At 36.0% G+C, this 16,623-nt stretch overlaps 2 protein-coding genes and 1 long non-coding RNA gene across 4 annotated transcripts; 2 read left to right on the top strand and 1 right to left on the bottom strand.

The window, feature by feature from the left end:
- Positions 1-873: 873 nt before the first annotated feature.
- Positions 874-8,284, bottom strand: LOC103490969 (replication factor C subunit 2). 2 transcript variants are annotated; one of them, XM_008450734.3, is made up of 7 exons: positions 7,869-8,284; positions 7,214-7,320; positions 7,027-7,128; positions 6,130-6,325; positions 1,641-1,769; positions 1,366-1,560; positions 874-1,293 (listed from the first exon to the last, which is right to left on the bottom strand). In XM_008450734.3, the coding sequence occupies exons 1-7, from the start codon at positions 8,022-8,024 to the stop codon at positions 1,183-1,185; spliced, it is 996 nt and encodes a 331-aa protein (XP_008448956.1). In that variant the 5' UTR covers positions 8,025-8,284; the 3' UTR covers positions 874-1,182. The 2 variants fall into 2 exon arrangements, with proteins under 2 accessions (XP_008448956.1, XP_008448957.1); XM_008450735.3 differs by having other exon boundaries at positions 7,027-7,120; positions 7,869-8,213.
- A 1,607-nt stretch (positions 8,285-9,891) lies between these two features.
- Positions 9,892-15,614, top strand: LOC103490970 (E3 ubiquitin-protein ligase At1g12760-like). Its single transcript, XM_008450736.3, has 5 exons — positions 9,892-10,819; positions 13,445-13,564; positions 13,663-13,795; positions 14,856-15,020; positions 15,155-15,614. The coding sequence occupies exons 1-5, from the start codon at positions 10,260-10,262 to the stop codon at positions 15,326-15,328; spliced, it is 1,152 nt and encodes a 383-aa protein (XP_008448958.1). The 5' UTR covers positions 9,892-10,259; the 3' UTR covers positions 15,329-15,614.
- On the top strand, positions 10,826-13,443 carry LOC127149965 (uncharacterized). The gene is made up of 2 exons (XR_007821871.1): positions 10,826-12,693; positions 12,782-13,443. It is a non-coding gene; the product is annotated as an uncharacterized LOC127149965 (long non-coding RNA).
- Positions 15,615-16,623: the final 1,009 nt, after the last annotated feature.

Here is a 16,623-nt window from a genome sequence, read left to right on the forward strand (position 1 = left end):
AACTTCAACATTTGATATTTTCCTAAATCTACTATGTAGAAATTTTGAGAAGCAAAATATTAGAGGTCCCTAGAATGGGATATAGATACAAACGTCAAATCTAAATTGTACAAAGAACGAAAGTTAAGATTAAAAAGAAACGGTTAGAAAAAAGAAACGGTTAGAAAAAAGAAACAATTACATTTGGTGGCACTTTTAGAAAATAACAATCAAATATATACTAGAAATTTTTAAGAATTATAAATATAGTAAAATCTATTCGTGATAGACTATCGCTAATAGTCAAATTTTGTTATGTTTGTATATGTTAATATTTTTCATATGTTTAAGAAATGGGCAAAAGTTGAAATTGCCTTTTGAAATCTCAAGGGATAAGTGTGAGAATCTAAAAATTTGGTAATGTTCTTGATGGGAATTTATTTTATTGGCAACTGAAGGTGGTTGGATCGTAGTAGTTGGCTTTGAAGTTACTCACATATGGCCATGTTTCCAACTGGCAAACGATTTGTTCTAGAGCACCAATAAAATATTGCTTAACCATATGGACCCTCTACAAGCTTCATTTGTCAGCCATTGTTGGCGTACATATGAGCATTCCCACCTGTTGTAACCATAAAATTCACCACAAATACTCAAAACAAACTTCCAAAGTTACTAGGCATTGACACTTCAGTTTCGATACTGTATCCTTGAAAGAGAACCTGGCACTTGTGCAAAATGAGTTCAATGCAACGAGTAAGCAAATTGTGATTTTCTGAAGCATGTAAACCGGAACGATTATCAACTTTAACTATGCTTTTGTATGAACTAATGCGCAATTATTAATTAACAAGACGTCTATCTCGTGCTTCTTTGTGTCTATGTACTGAGATATCAAAAATACAGGAGATCATAGCATTAGAGCTTGACATTTGAAACCAAAAGCTTTTAACAATAGTGAATCATGAGCATGTTAAGGCCTGTTTGTACCTATTACTAGGTGGAGTGGGGGGAGGAAAACCTTGACAAGATTGCCATTGGCCTAAAACTTTAGCAAGACGATATAGTAAGTAAAGTGCTAAATTTTGAACTCAATCTGACTACATCTTACAAAAATATAGTTAATATCCTAAGGAACACAGATGTTTACACTCATACTACCTCCTGTGAGCCAAATTTAAGCAGGCTCTACATGTTGACTACTCATGGTGCTTTTGCAGTCTCACGAACCATGGAAAGCTTGGCCAAAAGACCACATAGCTGAAGGTAAGAACCGACTCCATCACAAATTCTCATATGGGCAAACCCAGTTTCCTGCAATTCATCATAAAGAGTGAGTACTAGGTTAACCTGGTATGATCAAATGATGCCTCGGGTTTTACATACCTTCATGAATTCCAGTTTCAGATATTCAGCCATATCGTAGTTCTTAATGATACGGAAAAGAGTGGTTATTATGTCAGTGGGAGAATAGCCTAAGTCGTAGAGTTGCTTCAGGCCAGCACAAGCATCGTCAAATTTACCTTCAAGCACATTGCGTACCACATTCTTCACATGCAGCGGATGCGGTTGATCACAAACCTGGAGAATCAACAAGCATGTCAAGATGACGTTTTCTGAGTTTTTAGAAAATACAAAAAGATAAAACACGTGATAGGAACCTTGAAAACATTATCCTGGTTTACAAAGCGGAATCCACTATATGTAGCTTGCAAATTATTTAGCGCCTGCCTCATATCACCATCAGCAGTGAAAATGATTGCTTCAAGACCTTCTGGAACATAGGGTACCTTCATATTTTCAAACAATAATCAAAACTATACTGCCTGAATATATTCCTTTTGTATTTGGAATAAAAGAAAGGGAGAACTTGCCGACCCGTGCAGTAAAAATACAGTCAGAGCTATTCACCCGTGATCATTCTTTAATAAACTCAATGAAGTGCTAAAAGAGAATAGTTTTGTTGTAAAAGAAAACAACTTTCATTGAGTGATATAACTTGAAAGTCACATAATTCCTTCAAAACTTGTGTCTCATCTTGTTAGCTGGCCTAAGACATATGCCTAAAATTCACCAACAAACATCATTAGGCTTAAGATAACAACTGAAATAGAGGAAGAGCACACCTTTCATCTATTAGAGCAAGTCCTTCCAAAGAAGAGAGCGGGAAAAAAAAAGACTGCTACCAAAACGAACCTACATCATCTTAAGAAATCCTTTCAACACCTCTAGAACTCCAAAACTGAATTCATAAGCCTTAGCAACCTATTAAGCTTTGTCTAATTTTGGTGAGAATGACAAAATTAGAAGTACCTTTAGCATTAATTATTCTGGCTAGAGACTTGAAGCCCTTCGCATTCCATAAAAGATCAATGAGAGCCAACTTTTCCCTCAGACTAGCAAACTTTTTGCTTTTCATTATTAGAGAGCACTGAAGATTTTTTAGTTTACAACGTGGGATAAAAAAAGTAGTAAATACATGAAAGGGGATTATTATACAAGAAAAAGAAAAACCAAAAAAACTCCTCCAAAGAAAGGGTTCTCAACTAAGTAACATGCTACCTAGCAGTTAATTACAAAAAGTACTTGAGACTGAAGTTTAAAGAGAACATGGAACTTCACCAAGAACCAAACATTGTATGGTCCCTCTCCACACACCCCTAAACACTATGTTATTCCTCTCCCCCCAAATATCTCACAAAATAGCGCACACCCCAGCTGACTGTAAAAATCGGTATTTCTCAATGAAAAGCATGAGAAGAAGGAACTCCTCGATCGTCTCCCAAGCATCTCTCTGGCAAGCTAACTCAATATGAAACTCTTAAAAGAAATAGTTCCACACCGATCTAGCAAACTAACAATTCAAAAGAAGGTGATATGGATCTTACTCTACCTTCCGACAGAGAATACAACAAAAGAGCCTCCCAAGAAGACTTCTACAATAGCCTATCCATAGTATTCACACGACCAAGTAAAACTTGTGATGTAAAGAACTTAACTTTCTTAAGGATCTCAATCTTCCAAAGCGCATCAAGGACCAACTTACTAACGGGAGAGGGATTCAATGACAACCAAAAAAAGGATTTACAAGAAAAAACTTCAAGAGGATTGGAACTCCAAACACGTACATCCCTTCTCCACAACCTAAGATTGAACTCATTAGTAATTAAGGATCCTAAAGGAGTCCTCTGGCCAGAGCAAAAAAAAAAAGATAATAATAATGTCATCAACAAACCGTAGATGAGACAAAGCCACCGCCTTCAAACCATCTTAAACGATTTGATAATATCACTTTCCACTCTCTTCAAGATGAGTCTACTCAAACGTCGACAACAAGTAAGAACAAAAAGGGAGAAGAAGGGTCCTCCTATCTTAGCCCCTAAGAGAGTGTTTGGGTAAGGAGTAGAATAATGAGAAGTAAGGAGTTATGAAGTCTAGGGTTGTGAACTCTTGAGGCCCACGCTGGAGTCAATAAGATATAAAATTGATAGTTTTTAGTAGTGGAACCTACCAACTCCTAGAGTCAAATAAGGAGTGGAGTTCACAATTCCTACTTCCCAACTCCTTAGGCCAAACACACCTTTCTCAACTCCTTGAGCCAAACACACTTGGCCTAAGGAGCTGGGAAGTAGAAGTTGCAAACTCCACTCCTCGTTTGACCCAAGGAGTTGTGTATCTCACTACTAAAAACACATCAATTTTATATCTTATCAACTCCTTACATTATGAGCCCCATGAGTTCACAACTCCCTAGACTTTATAATCCCTTACTTCTCATTATTCTACTCCTTACCTCAAACACCCCCATAGAAGCCTTGATTAATCCCTCTAGGACAAGGATCGAGGAATCACATTCTCGAGATAGTTTCACATCCACATCCTCCATTTAAACGTAAAACCATCCATTTCCATCACCTTATCAAGAAAGTCCCGATTAATATTATTGTATGCCTTTCTGAAGTCAATTTAAAGATTACTCCTCTTTTTTTAGCTCTATAATCCTCAACAGTTTTGTTGGCAATGAAAGTCTGGTCAAGGATTTTTCTTCCAGTTACACCTGGTCAAGGATTTTTCTTCCAGTTACACGTTGTGAGTCAGAAATGGTTGAAGAAAGCGATTTCCTTAAGAGATTTTTGCAAGGACCTTGTCCAGAATCCAATAAACACTAGTAATAAAACTAATAGGTCTAAAATTATTGGCCCTATTAACAGTATTTTTATTTGGGATGAGGCGGATAAACATTTTAGAAATAGATTTATTCAAGATGCTCCTTCAAAGAATTCTTTAAAGACACCTAGCTCATCTTTGAGCAATTATCTTGGTAAAACACCGAGGAAAACCATCCAGACCCAGCAATTTGCTTCTATAGCTCCCAAAGACTGCCTTTTTCAATTTCTTCCAAAAGAAATGGGGCCACCAAATCCTTGCCCTCCCCATATAAAATGGGGGTACCAATCAATATCTTGCACAAATGGCTTGGTTGGCACCAATGGGTTATAAAGATTGGAAAACACCAAGAGAACCTCCACTTCCACCTCCTTTCATTACTGGCAAGCACCACATTATCTACAAGTAAAGGACCAGCATGATTCTTCTTCAATTCGCAGCCCTGTGGAAGAAGTCGCTGTTGCAATCCTCTTCCTTCCCCCAATCAACTTTTTCCATTTGACTCCAGCTAATGTTCTCTTTTTTAATCACCTCAGCAAAAACCCTTTTGGAGACTCCCTTTCCACTTTAAGGGCGAGATCCAACAGGATCTCCACCTCCTTCAAGTCAATCTTATCAATCATTTTAAGGACCTCTTGCTGCTTAATTTTAACATCCGAAAAACATCTTCATTCCATGACTTAACAACCCATTTCAAAACTCTCAACCAGCCCATTGAACGATAGCCTTCCCATTGACATGGGACAAAGGTCCTCCACCAAAAAAAGAATATTGGCCTTGAAAGAAGAGTGTTCCAACCACATATTCTCAAAGTAGAAAGGCTTGAACACCATCTTTGAGAACCCAAAGACAAAATAATAGGCCACTAATCTGAATCTTGGCCCCCTCGATTGTCTAGGGCTACCAAACCTCTTAATCCAACCTTTTGAAAGTAAAAATCTACTAGTCTTAGTTGCAGCCATACAATTAGCCCACATAAACTTCCCATTCAGCAAAGGAGGATCAAACAGCTTACTTCCATCAAAGACACTGTTAAAACGCCTCAAGGGTATGTCAGTTACCTCTTCACGCCACAAAATAAGATTGTTTTTTAAAAACTTGAGCTTTCTAGAAAAATTCAACCAAAACCTAGACTTCCACATTTCTCCAACAACTTTGCATTAAAGTTCAAGTAGTTGAGCGACTTTCTCAAATTATTAATTCAAGTGAACAAAAACTCAACAGGCAGAAACTAGTCTCCCCTAGGATGGGACGATGATCAAGCATGTGGCTTTTAGAGACAAGAATTTTTGAAGAAAGAAGTTCAATAAAGAGACATCGGTTCAATCATATGGACCAAGAAAAAAAAACCAGCATATTATACAAGTGCCTCAATGATCAATGAACTCCTCATCCTCAATGATTTTATGGCACATTAATAGCCTTTATACCAGTAGATTGTTCGTGTATTCATGTAGGTAAAATGGTGATGGGTCTGAATATTCACGGTTTTCAAATAAGAAAATAAAGACATGCAAGTTGTTACGAAATGTGAACATTGAGAACTCTTAAGAACGCAATTTTCCAAGTTAGCCTTTCACAATTCATCGCTCTTTAACAATGTTGTAAAGGCCATCACTACCTTCACGCACGAGCCTTTCATAATTTTTTAATACAAGGCGTTGTTTCCAAGCTAGTTTAGACTGCCATTTGTTTCCAACTAAAAAAGATCCCAAATGTGCACTTCATTTTCAAGGGTATTCCAACTGCTTGATTGACCAGTCATTGCTTAACAAGCTGGGGGGGAGGAAGCCCGCAAAAGAACAATGAGACCAATACATAATGAATCAATTACATGAGATCTAACAAACCGATGATTTCTTCCGAAGATAATTAAGTAGTATTGAGTTTTCAATAACAACTAAATTTAGCAGTGACTATATTTATAACAACAAAAATGTAGTCTAGAATGCAACTCTAGGCATTATCACAAATAAACGATACCTTTTCTGCCTGAATCACCACCATGAGGCGCCCAAGGATCTCTTGATCTGTTAATCTTGAAAATCGGACAATTGCACATCTACTCTGAATAGGCTCAATAATTTTTGAGGAGGTATTACATGCAAGGGCAAAACGTGTTGTGTTTGAATATATTTCCATTGTACGCCTCAAAGCTTGTTGTGCTCCAGTTGTCATGCTGGATTATTTTCAATCATAATCACCGACAAAAGTAATAAATTAACAACAGAACACAAAGTGATAAACTGAAGAGCAAAGCAAAAGAAAACAAAAGATTTTCTTGTTTCAAATTCTCAATTGAATTTTTAGGTTTATGTGTCTGTTAGGAACCCTCACCTGCACTCAGAAAAACCCAACAAACTACAAGAAACAGAGGCAGCACTCTGTGGATTCTTTATTTATATAAAGGGAGAATGAGTTCACAAGAAAGCTTAGACAACTCAAACAAAGAGCTAGCTAACGGAAAGAAAATAACAACAAAATAAACAGTAGCAGAATTCCAGCAATTAGAGATGCTGGTGTCTCCCTTCAGCCTCCACAGCAGTCTTCTCTCCAAATAAAACCTCCTTCAGCAATCCCTAAACATTCCTTAAATATTCCCCTCTTTTTTTTGTTAGTGGGTCCCACCCCTTCTCTCAGCCTATTCGTTATTCATTCTTGTCTTGGGCCGGGCTGTCGATATGGATATTGGATTTCCTTCCTCTACGTTTATACGTATTTATGATAGGGGGTCTTACAGTGTCCCATGGGTGTTCGAAACTAAAAAGAAAATACAAAATAAAACAGGACACTTTTTCTACCATGCATGCCTGACTAGAACACTTTCCCCAAAAAAAAGAGTGTTTGGGCTTCCCTAGCACTATATCCGTTGAAACTTACCTGTCAGCTTCGTCCAATATTACCACTTTGTGTCGACCAGGAGGCAAGGTTACTTTCTTTTGAGCAAACATCTTGATTTTGTTCCTCACAACATCTATTCCCCTAAACAAGAACTCAGATTAGAAAAAAACACAGATCAAGTAACATTTGAAATATTTTGAAATTTAAAAACCATAGAATATCTCACCTATCATCTGATGCATTAAGCTCCAGAACACCCTCCTTGTAATTTGGTCCCAAGAGCTCATGAGCAAGAGCCAAAATACTGGTTGTCTTTCCAGTTCCTGGCGGACCCTAGAAAGAAACATGTAGCAACAACATACATTAAAATCCATGGCAATGCAGAAGGAAAAACTTTTGTTCCTAAAAAAACTGTCTAATCCTACAACATTTGTTCATCAAAAACCTCATCATAGCAACAAAATTCAAGCTTGCAGTACATTATTATAAAATAAAATAAAATAAAAAATAAAATAAAAAAACAAAAAAAAAAACCATCAACAACGTAAATTAGCCTTTATAGAACCTTTTACTTGTCACTTGCATCAATCCCTTGTAGAAAAAGGTTGTGCATTTGATTGCAGAACATTAAAACCCCACCAACAATGATAACAAAAATTAGGATAAAATTCGAGCCTTGCTAGTTCCCAACCCCCCAGAGGCCATTAAGAAACGTTCAAGCTGCATGATTTTCTACTTCACAAAGCTAAATACACAAGTCCATTCTCAGTACCAATTGTAAACAAGTTAATAGTCAGACTAAAAATTAACTGAAACCCAATGGGTGCAATGCAAACTAAAGAGGGAAAATTACGGAAGAGATAAGAGATGGAGAAGAGTACAGATAATATGAGATTGGGCATGTTGCCGTCGCGAGCAATGACTTGGAGACGAGAAACTGCATCTTCATTGCCCACAATGTCAGTGACCTTGTTGGGCCTGTACTTCTCCACCCATGGAATGTCGTAGTTGCTACTGCTGCCTGAAGAAGACGCCATGGAATGTTCGAACAGATGAATTGGGATGCTCGAGAAGGAGGAGAACAAATACAGGAAGAAAAACTCTGCCCTTCCAATTCCCGCTTCGCGCCCCCACGAAGGTAAAATCCATTTTATTCTTTGCCTTATTTACCGCTTTGACCCTACGTTTTCAAAATTTTGCAAAGAATACCCGGGCTGATTTCAAAACATAATTTCTTATATTAAAAGACGGAAACATTGATATCTATCGATGAGAGACGATGATGATAGAAATATCTGTAAATGAGATGAGAATGAAAAAACTTTTTATATCTGTGTGTTTGTCTTTTGTTGCAACATCGCAATCTTTACATTTAGTTTTTTTCTCTCTAAATTTATCCTTTTTTTTTTTTTTTTTTATGTTAATTGATATTTTCAACGTGTAACTAATTTTTTAGGGTAAGACTTGATTGGAGTTGTTACCTTCTAGCATTTTACTAGTAATAATTGAATGTGCTTTTTCTTAATCTTATATGCATCTTTTTGTGTTTAAGGGTCCTTCAAAATAATACTTTTCCCCGTTTAGTCAATTGAGAAAGTACATGAACCTTTGAAAAATAAATAATTGTGCAAAAATATTTAGGCAAGTAAAGTGAGCTAATCCACTTGTTTTGTTCTGGTTATGAATCAAAGGCATTCAAAATTACAAAGAAAAAATAGTAATCGTAATGAACTAGCACATATTGTTAGATGATACGTATAATTAAAGTGTGGACTATGTGAATTAATAATTTATCACATTTGGTTATTTGATTAAATTTGGCCTATTATGTGATCTATTTAATTAAGACCTAATATTCATAATTGATTATGGACTAAATTGGTAGAAGTCTATTCATAGATTGATTAGGATTCAATGGATATCCTAATTGTATATAAAGAAACTTAAGGGTATAGTCTCAATATACCGAAACAATAAACACTCAATCTTTTTACTATCCTATTAAGAGAAAGATCACGAAAAACATTCAAAGTTTTGATTGAGGAAGAAAATAGCGATCATTAATTACTCGTTGATTGAATGGTATGCAACTTATTCTTAACAATTGAATCTGATACGTAATTTATTCTTAACAAATTGGCCTGAATGATCTTTGGTTAATTTATTGTATAGATTTAAAATATTTATGTCAACATGTATTACTTCAAACTAACTCGATATTCTATACCATGTTTGAAAGATGGTTATGGTATGTTTTATCGTTTAAAAATCATATTGGGATATGAATACATTTTGATTAATGTTGTAGTTGTGAAGGCATTAAAAATCTAATATTCTAGTCTATATGTTTGTTAATCGAAATATTATTATCCTACGATTTCTACTATAATTTATTTTTACGACATTTAAAGTCATAACATTAACACACAACCAACAACTACTTTTTACACAACATTGAAATAAGGTGTTGAACCCTTGATTCATACTATGCTTGAAGGACTGACCTAGGGATGCTTCAAGTACTACATGATATTACTTTGATTTAAACTTCAATGGATGATACAACTCGTAGATCTACGATTATAAAAATTATGATTAATTGTACAAAACAATAAAACCAACTATTGAATCACAGAAAATACCCGATCCATAGTATTTTGTAACATCCATAGCTATAATTTAAAACCACAAAAGAATAAATCTAAAAAATATTCACATTGGATCAAAAAATTGAAAGAAATAATTAGGAAGAATTGACAAACATATCCATTTTTAAATAGAAAACGCAATAGAAGCACGAGATGTTTCGATGGTCTTTTTGCCGTTCCTTGTGGATGTCGACATGTCGGGTCATAAATGATCCAATCCTCCCGCCAGCGATTTTCACTTTCTCAAACAAACCAAAAACGACACGTGGTTTCCATCTAATCGGTCGTATTCCACAAGAGTCGAGAAAGACAATATAATTACAATAAAACCACGATCACGAAAAATCCATAACAGGACGACAAAAAACCGTATCCCCATCGGAATTTCCTTCGAATCATAATTTTTTTTTTTTTTTTTTATCTCCAATTCTTCCCCCCAAATTTTCGCCGGAGCTCCAACGATCCTTCAACTACCACTCCTTTTCCGGATTCTCTTCAATTCCTAGCTGCCCTTTTGGTTTTAGATTGGATTTCCTATTCCAATTTGATTGGTTCATGTCTGGGATGAAGCAAGTCAATTCCAAGGATTAGGGTTTGAATTCGTTGTTTTTGGGAATTTTTCAAATGGCATCTTCAAGGTCCCCGAATGGATCTTCAGACGATATTCTCGATACCTCCCCTTTGATGGGGACTCCGAATCGGTCGTTGGACGATACGCATTCGGGTCGGAGATTTGTGCAGAGGCAGAGTTTGCGTCAGGCGGCGAGGTTTCTTAGGCAAGCTAGTAGTCGGAGGACGATGCGTGAGCCGTCTATGTTGGTAAGAGAGACGGCTGCGGAGCAATTGGAGGAGAGGCAGAGTGATTGGGCGTATTCGAAGCCGGTTGTTATCCTTGATATCGTTTGGAATTTCGCTTTTGTTGTTGTTGCTGCTACCATCTTGGTTCTCAGCCGTAACGAGTCTCCTTCAATGCCTTTGAGACTGTGGATCGTGGGGTATGCGTTTCAATGTATTCTTCATATGGTGTGCGTTTGTGTTGAGTATCGTCGTCGCCGACAGCTACGATATTCGGCCTTTAATTCGATGGATGAGGGAAATTCTGCACGCGCGATTTCGGGATTGGGGTCGAGGGCAAACTCGAGTCATTATGTATCATTGGCTCAATTGGATGAGAACGATAGCAGGTTGGAATTATATACGATATCATATTTTTCGGCATTTATGTTTTAACATAATGATTTATATATGATGTCATATTTTTCAGGAAGTCTGCTTTATGATGTTTGACATGCCGTAATTTTGTAATTGTTATGATAGGAATTGTAAGGAACCAAAGGAGAGATTGTTTGATGGAGATGGTATGTTTGGTTGTATGCAGCATGTTCAGTATAGGATGTAGATGGATTTGCTTTTTGGGAAGTTTTAGACTATTAGGATGATTACACCTGCTGATCTTGTGCTCAGCTGAGTTGTATCATCCTTAGTGTGATACTGTGATTTGTTGTCTCAGAGTCCAAGCTGCCCATTTGCTTGGAAAAAATTGAAATATTATGTTTTCTGTTTTTCTTTGGGTTTAGATTTCAAAGACCTTTTGACATTATTGCATAGTCACAAAATTTTCATTGTAACTTAGTTGGAACCTCTATGTTTAGTGGGATTTTTGGTCGGTTTGGTTTTCTATAGGTCCTTGAATTTAGCAGTTGTTTCTGTAAGAAAAAAAAATCATTTAAGTGTTAGAATGATTTTTAAATAAATAGTTCGCTGTTATTACTTATTAGATTTGTACTCCAGCGTATCATATTGAATGAAAGAGGTGTGAGCAGGAATTTTTGCTCACCCTATATTTACGGCTGCACTGTATGCAATTTAATAAAGAGAAAGCGCTGAAAGATTTTTCCTTCATTTTTCTGGTTTCTTTACTTTTGTTTTGACTGAGCTCAACACAACCAAGAAATATTCCAAACCCAATTGCATTAATCAATTCTACCATCTTCATTTTTGGCATTGTGAGTTGGAGCTTTGTTTGAGATGCTATTTTCTAGATGTTCAGCATGTCATATGTTTGTCATAGAGGTGTTAGAGATATGATCGAGGAGTTCCTCCTCAATTCGTCGTTTAGGGAGAGAAGCCGTTTTCTTTGGTGCACTAGTGTTTGTGCCACCCTTTGGGTGTTGCGGGTTGGGAGGAATAGGAGGGCTTTTAGAGGAGTTGAGAGGGAGAGTGGTGAAATCTGATCTGTTGTTCGTTTTCATGTTTCTCATTAGGCTTTGATTTCAAAGACTTTTTGTAAGTATCCTTTAAACATGATTTTGTGTAGTTAGATTCTCTTCTTGTATAGAGGTCCCTGTTTTTGTTTATCCGTGCTTTCTTTCATTTTTTCTTCAATGAAAGCTGTTGTTCTTAATAATAATAATAATAAAATTCGAAGGGATTATTTTCCTAATCTAGGCCATGGGGATCGACCTTTTTATTCACTTACAAAGGAGTATATGAAGCCCAAGGATCTATCTAAAAGCAGAATTGCCTCATGCCTAACTTAAAAATTCAAAAAATATGTCTCTGTTTCTACTCATATCGATCCATGGTCTCCCTTTCACAACTCCTTTAGGTTTGTTCGTCATCCATGTCATGGGGCTCCACACCACAAATTGCTTAAACAACTCTTCTCCGCAGACTATTTTCCTCCCATATAGTCTCCAAAGCTATGGACAAATTTCTTTGTTTCAGAGACTCAACCCTTAATCCCCCATATTGTGTTGGGAGAGAGGACCGTCACCATCTTTCCAAGCGATGTCCATGGGAGTTGTTTCCGCTGATCCGCATGGAATCTCTTATTTGCCTTTTCAGCTTCTCTATTGCTTTTTAAGGGACTTTCAGCAAAGAGAAGAAATATAATAGTGATCCTACGAGGATAGCATGAGCGAGAGAAAAATCTACCACCTTTTGTGAAAGTCAACCCTCCCAAACTGTCAAGTTTAGCTCTGATCTTATCCATCAAGGATCCAGAAGAAAAATGGATTTCCTATTTCCACCCGGGAAAAACCCAAATGATAATAAGGTAAGTTATCCACTTTACAGCAGTTGAGTTTGTCAAAGAAGAGGGCCCCACCCTACTAAAACTTATCCTAATGAGGGTTGTTTTATAGATACCTAGAGACAAGCCAACTTCCTGGAAGAAGATGCTTAGTATACCACCCAATCTGAAGCTGGCCCGCACCTGAGCAGAAAAGGAGGTTGTCATTTGGGTATTGTAGGTAAGAGGCTTCAATGGTGTCCCATCCACCCTAAATCCCCTCAGAATATTCCTGTCACAGCAGAAATGAATTTCATTGCTGAAGAAATCCCCAGTATAAGTGTAAAGGAAAGGGGATAGGGTATCTGCGGCAGCTCGCCCACTTGCCTTCAATTCATCAGTTTGGCACTTATGGGGGAGGTAGCTAGAGATTTAGATAGAAAATTGCGTGTTTCCTTTAGGATGGAAATAAAGGAAGCAAATGAAGTCATCTTGTTAAATGTTAATCAAGAGAGATCGATTTCACTGCTTGAGAAATCGACTTTTGGAAGTACAGGAATTAATATGGATGATTCTCAAATTACAAGGACCAAAATGGTATTGTAAATTAGATTTTTATATAATTTCTTCACGTATTGAATTTTATGTTTTACATGCAAAACGAAGCAAGAATCGATGTTATAAGTTTTGGAAAATTGTCAAAGTAGCTTTGCCCTTGTTGTAAACTTGGTATTATATTCTTCTTAAAAATATTATATAATTTTTATTATTTACTCTTCATTTTATTTCATGCCAGTGTAGCAAAGCACCTTGAATCTGCAAATACAATGTTCTCCTTCATCTGGTGGATTATTGGATTCTATTGGGTATCTGCAGGAGGACAATCTTTAGCACAGGCCTCTCCCCTACTTTACTGGTTTGTGATTGCTCCTTTCTTGTATTGGATGTCAAAGCTGATGGATTATCATAACGTGGCCAAGATTCTAACTTCTAGTAATGTGGTCTGAACTGCAGGTTATGTATCATATTCTTGGGTTTTGATGTGTTCTTTGTGGTTTTCTGTGTTGCTTTGGCATGTATCATTGGAATTGCTGTTTGCTGCTGTCTTCCCTGTATCATTGCACTTTTATATGCTGTAGCGGACCAGGTAATTTTATGGTGTTCCTGAATACGTTTTTGATGTTTCTATTAAAGTTAAGGGCAAATATTAGTGTCTACCATTCTATTGCTTCTTTTCTTGTGACATTTACACACAATAAGATCGTGTATAAAATTCTTATGCTTTGTCCACTGTAAAACAATTGAAGTAACAATAAGAAAAGGGAGTGAGATGTGAATCACGAGACATATCTCCTTTTCGTTATGTGAATTTTTTTTGTACAAGGTTGATATTCTCGCATTAGGAATGTGTATAAAAGAAAGCACGTGAGAGAGAGTGGGATAATGTAATTGGTTAGTTGACGAGGGACCCACATTTTTTTTTGTGTTGAAGAAACATTTCAACATTTCATAATGAATGAAATAAAAAAGGACCCACAATTTTGTTAATAGATTCTGGGGCTGACGCCTGGGGAGTGAGTCAGCTTACTAATAGTACAGGAAAGAGTTGACTAGCTCACGTTTGGCTTGAATTCTTCCTAACCAGCTTTTATCAAATATTCTGTTATGAAATTATTCTGCCTTGTGTTTGCTTGAGACCCTTCTTGTTTCTCGTAGTTTGTCTTCAAGTTATTGAAGCTTCCTTGAAAAATTTAGCAGGGGGTGGGGTCCCTTATACTCAGTTATAACACAAGAAGAAAAAGGAAAATGAAAAAAAGAAAGAGAGAGAGAGAGAGTAGAACCTTTTGTTTCTCTTCTAGATAGAGAGTTAGGACCTGCTTTAGGTAGCAAATACAACCTTCCTCCCAAAACAAAACTATCTAAGATGGACAGTGTATATTTAATTTGTTCACAAGGCGAAATTTACTGGCTTAAACAAAAGAAGTCGAACCCAAGTAATTAAAGATCAAAAGGCTAGGTAGCCAATACCAACCAAGCAACCATATGATCAATCTGGCTTAAACATAGCCACTACAACCCAAAAGAATCTGACAAAATCTGAGAACAATACAAATAGATACATAAATAAAACTGGAAGGAGACAGCCATCATAAGTGTCATATGCCGACTTTACTAGCTTGATGCATATTATATGGATATATATGCAGGAAGGAGCAACCAAAGAAGATGTCGAACAGCTGTCAAAATTTAAATTCAGAAAGGTTGAAAATGCCGAGAAATTCTCCTCCGATGTACAGGAACCTCTTGGTGGGATAATGTCTGAGTGTTGTACAGATTCACCCATTGAACGCCCCCTCTTGCAAGAGGATGCGGTATGTACGCCATACAATGATCATATACCAAACCTATAACTTTGTTTGATCTTTTATTTTGTTACAAACTAGAATTGGCTTGCTTGTTTTGTTCTCAAGTTAATGACATTTCATTGAAATCTTTTATCTTTTAGGAGTGTTGCATCTGCCTTTCTGCATACGAGGATGGCGTTGAGCTACGAGAGCTCCCATGTGGTCATCACTTCCACTGTGCGTGCGTCGATAAATGGCTGTATATTAATGCCACCTGTCCTCTCTGCAAGTTCAACATCTTGAAAAATAGCAATCTTGCTCAAGAAGAAGTTTGAAAAATACGTTCCGATTTACGTCACTATGAATGCTTATACAGATGGGTTGTGTGTAGTTATGAAAGAGATGAATCAGAAAACTCATTATAGGGTCTTTCTTTTGCAGCAGATGCTATTTTTATTCTTTGCTGTAGTTCTTGCTCTGCTCGGGTTGTTCGTGTAAATGGCGATTTGAAGATTCTCTGTAATGACTAATTCTCAAGGCTTTCCCTCCTCCTTAGTCCTCAACTTATGTAATCGTATTACCCAATAAATTTAAGTTGCAAATCTTTAGTTTCTGTTCCAACTTTGTTGCTGCCTTTGGGAGTTTATGTGCACATCTTCCCATTGTAGTCATGGATTTGTATGGCACCCACAAACTACAATTTAGATAGGAAGAAAAAGGATATTACAAATTCATTCCACCAGTTTTAATATTTGTAAGATACACATTTAGGGACGGTTTGAAGAGTTGAAATGTATTTAAGATTACCGAAAATACAACGAAAATGAGATCGAGAAGACTGCACGAGAAGAGTGAAGCAATAAATCGAAAAAATCATAATATAAATAGAGTTCCAAATGTTTAATACAGATCTCAACTACATTTTTATATATTTCCATTAAGTCCATCAAACACATTCTTAGATTTACTTTAGATTTACTTTTTCTTTTTCTCGATAAATATATATTTTTTTCGATGGATGATGCTGTCAATTATTAGTCTTTACCTACATTTAATAAATATATACAATTGCTAATCAATAGCGAAATAATCAGTCAACTAAGATTGATTCAAAGCCAATTAGTCAAAATGGCTAGCTTGGCCACAATGATAAGATAAAGCGTATCTTCTTTTTATTTTGGAAAGCCGTCGTGAATAGCAAATAAAAATAAAAAAAATAAAAAAATAATTAAATAGTTTGTTTTAAGTATAGGCAAAAAAAAAAAAAAAAAAAAAATCTACTAGATGAATTTTTACAATATATCATAAAATATTTACAAAATATAATAAAATTTTATATTTAATGATAACTACTCATAAAAAACCTAACAAAATTTGAGATATATATAAATCATGGATATGGATAGAAATATGTTAGTGATAGATTATGAATATAAACTTCCATTAGTGACTATCAATATAAAATTTATATATCACTGAGAAACATTAAAAATGATACTTAGAAATTTTGTTAAACTTCTGCAAGATATATAAGTGATATATCTCAAATTATACAATACTTTGACCCAATTTATTACAGGTTAGAAAATGTGTTTATAATTAAATTATTTTTAAAATCATAAATACATTC

This window comes from Cucumis melo, chromosome 6 (genome assembly GCF_025177605.1).
Source record: "Cucumis melo cultivar AY chromosome 6, USDA_Cmelo_AY_1.0, whole genome shotgun sequence".
Taxonomy (NCBI): Eukaryota; Viridiplantae; Streptophyta; class Magnoliopsida; order Cucurbitales; family Cucurbitaceae; genus Cucumis; species Cucumis melo.

Bases quoted from the DNA above. Each gene is read 5' to 3' on its own strand.
- LOC103490969 (XM_008450734.3), bottom strand. From the start codon at position 8,024: ATGGCGTCTTCTTCAGGCAGCAGTAGCAACTACGACATTCCATGGGTG. The intron at 1,770-6,129 runs GTATCGTTTATT...GAAAATATGAAG, and splicing joins TGGTGATTCAGGCAGAAAAG to GTACCCTATGTTCCAGAAGG. The intron at 1,561-1,640 runs GTTCCTATCACG...TTGATTCTCCAG, and splicing joins ACCAGGATAATGTTTTCAAG to GTTTGTGATCAACCGCATCC.
- LOC103490970 (XM_008450736.3), top strand. From the start codon at position 10,260: ATGGCATCTTCAAGGTCCCCGAATGGATCTTCAGACGATATTCTCGAT. The intron at 10,820-13,444 runs GTTGGAATTATA...ATTTCATGCCAG, and splicing joins TTGGATGAGAACGATAGCAG to TGTAGCAAAGCACCTTGAAT. The intron at 13,565-13,662 runs GTTTGTGATTGC...TCTGAACTGCAG, and splicing joins GCCTCTCCCCTACTTTACTG to GTTATGTATCATATTCTTGG.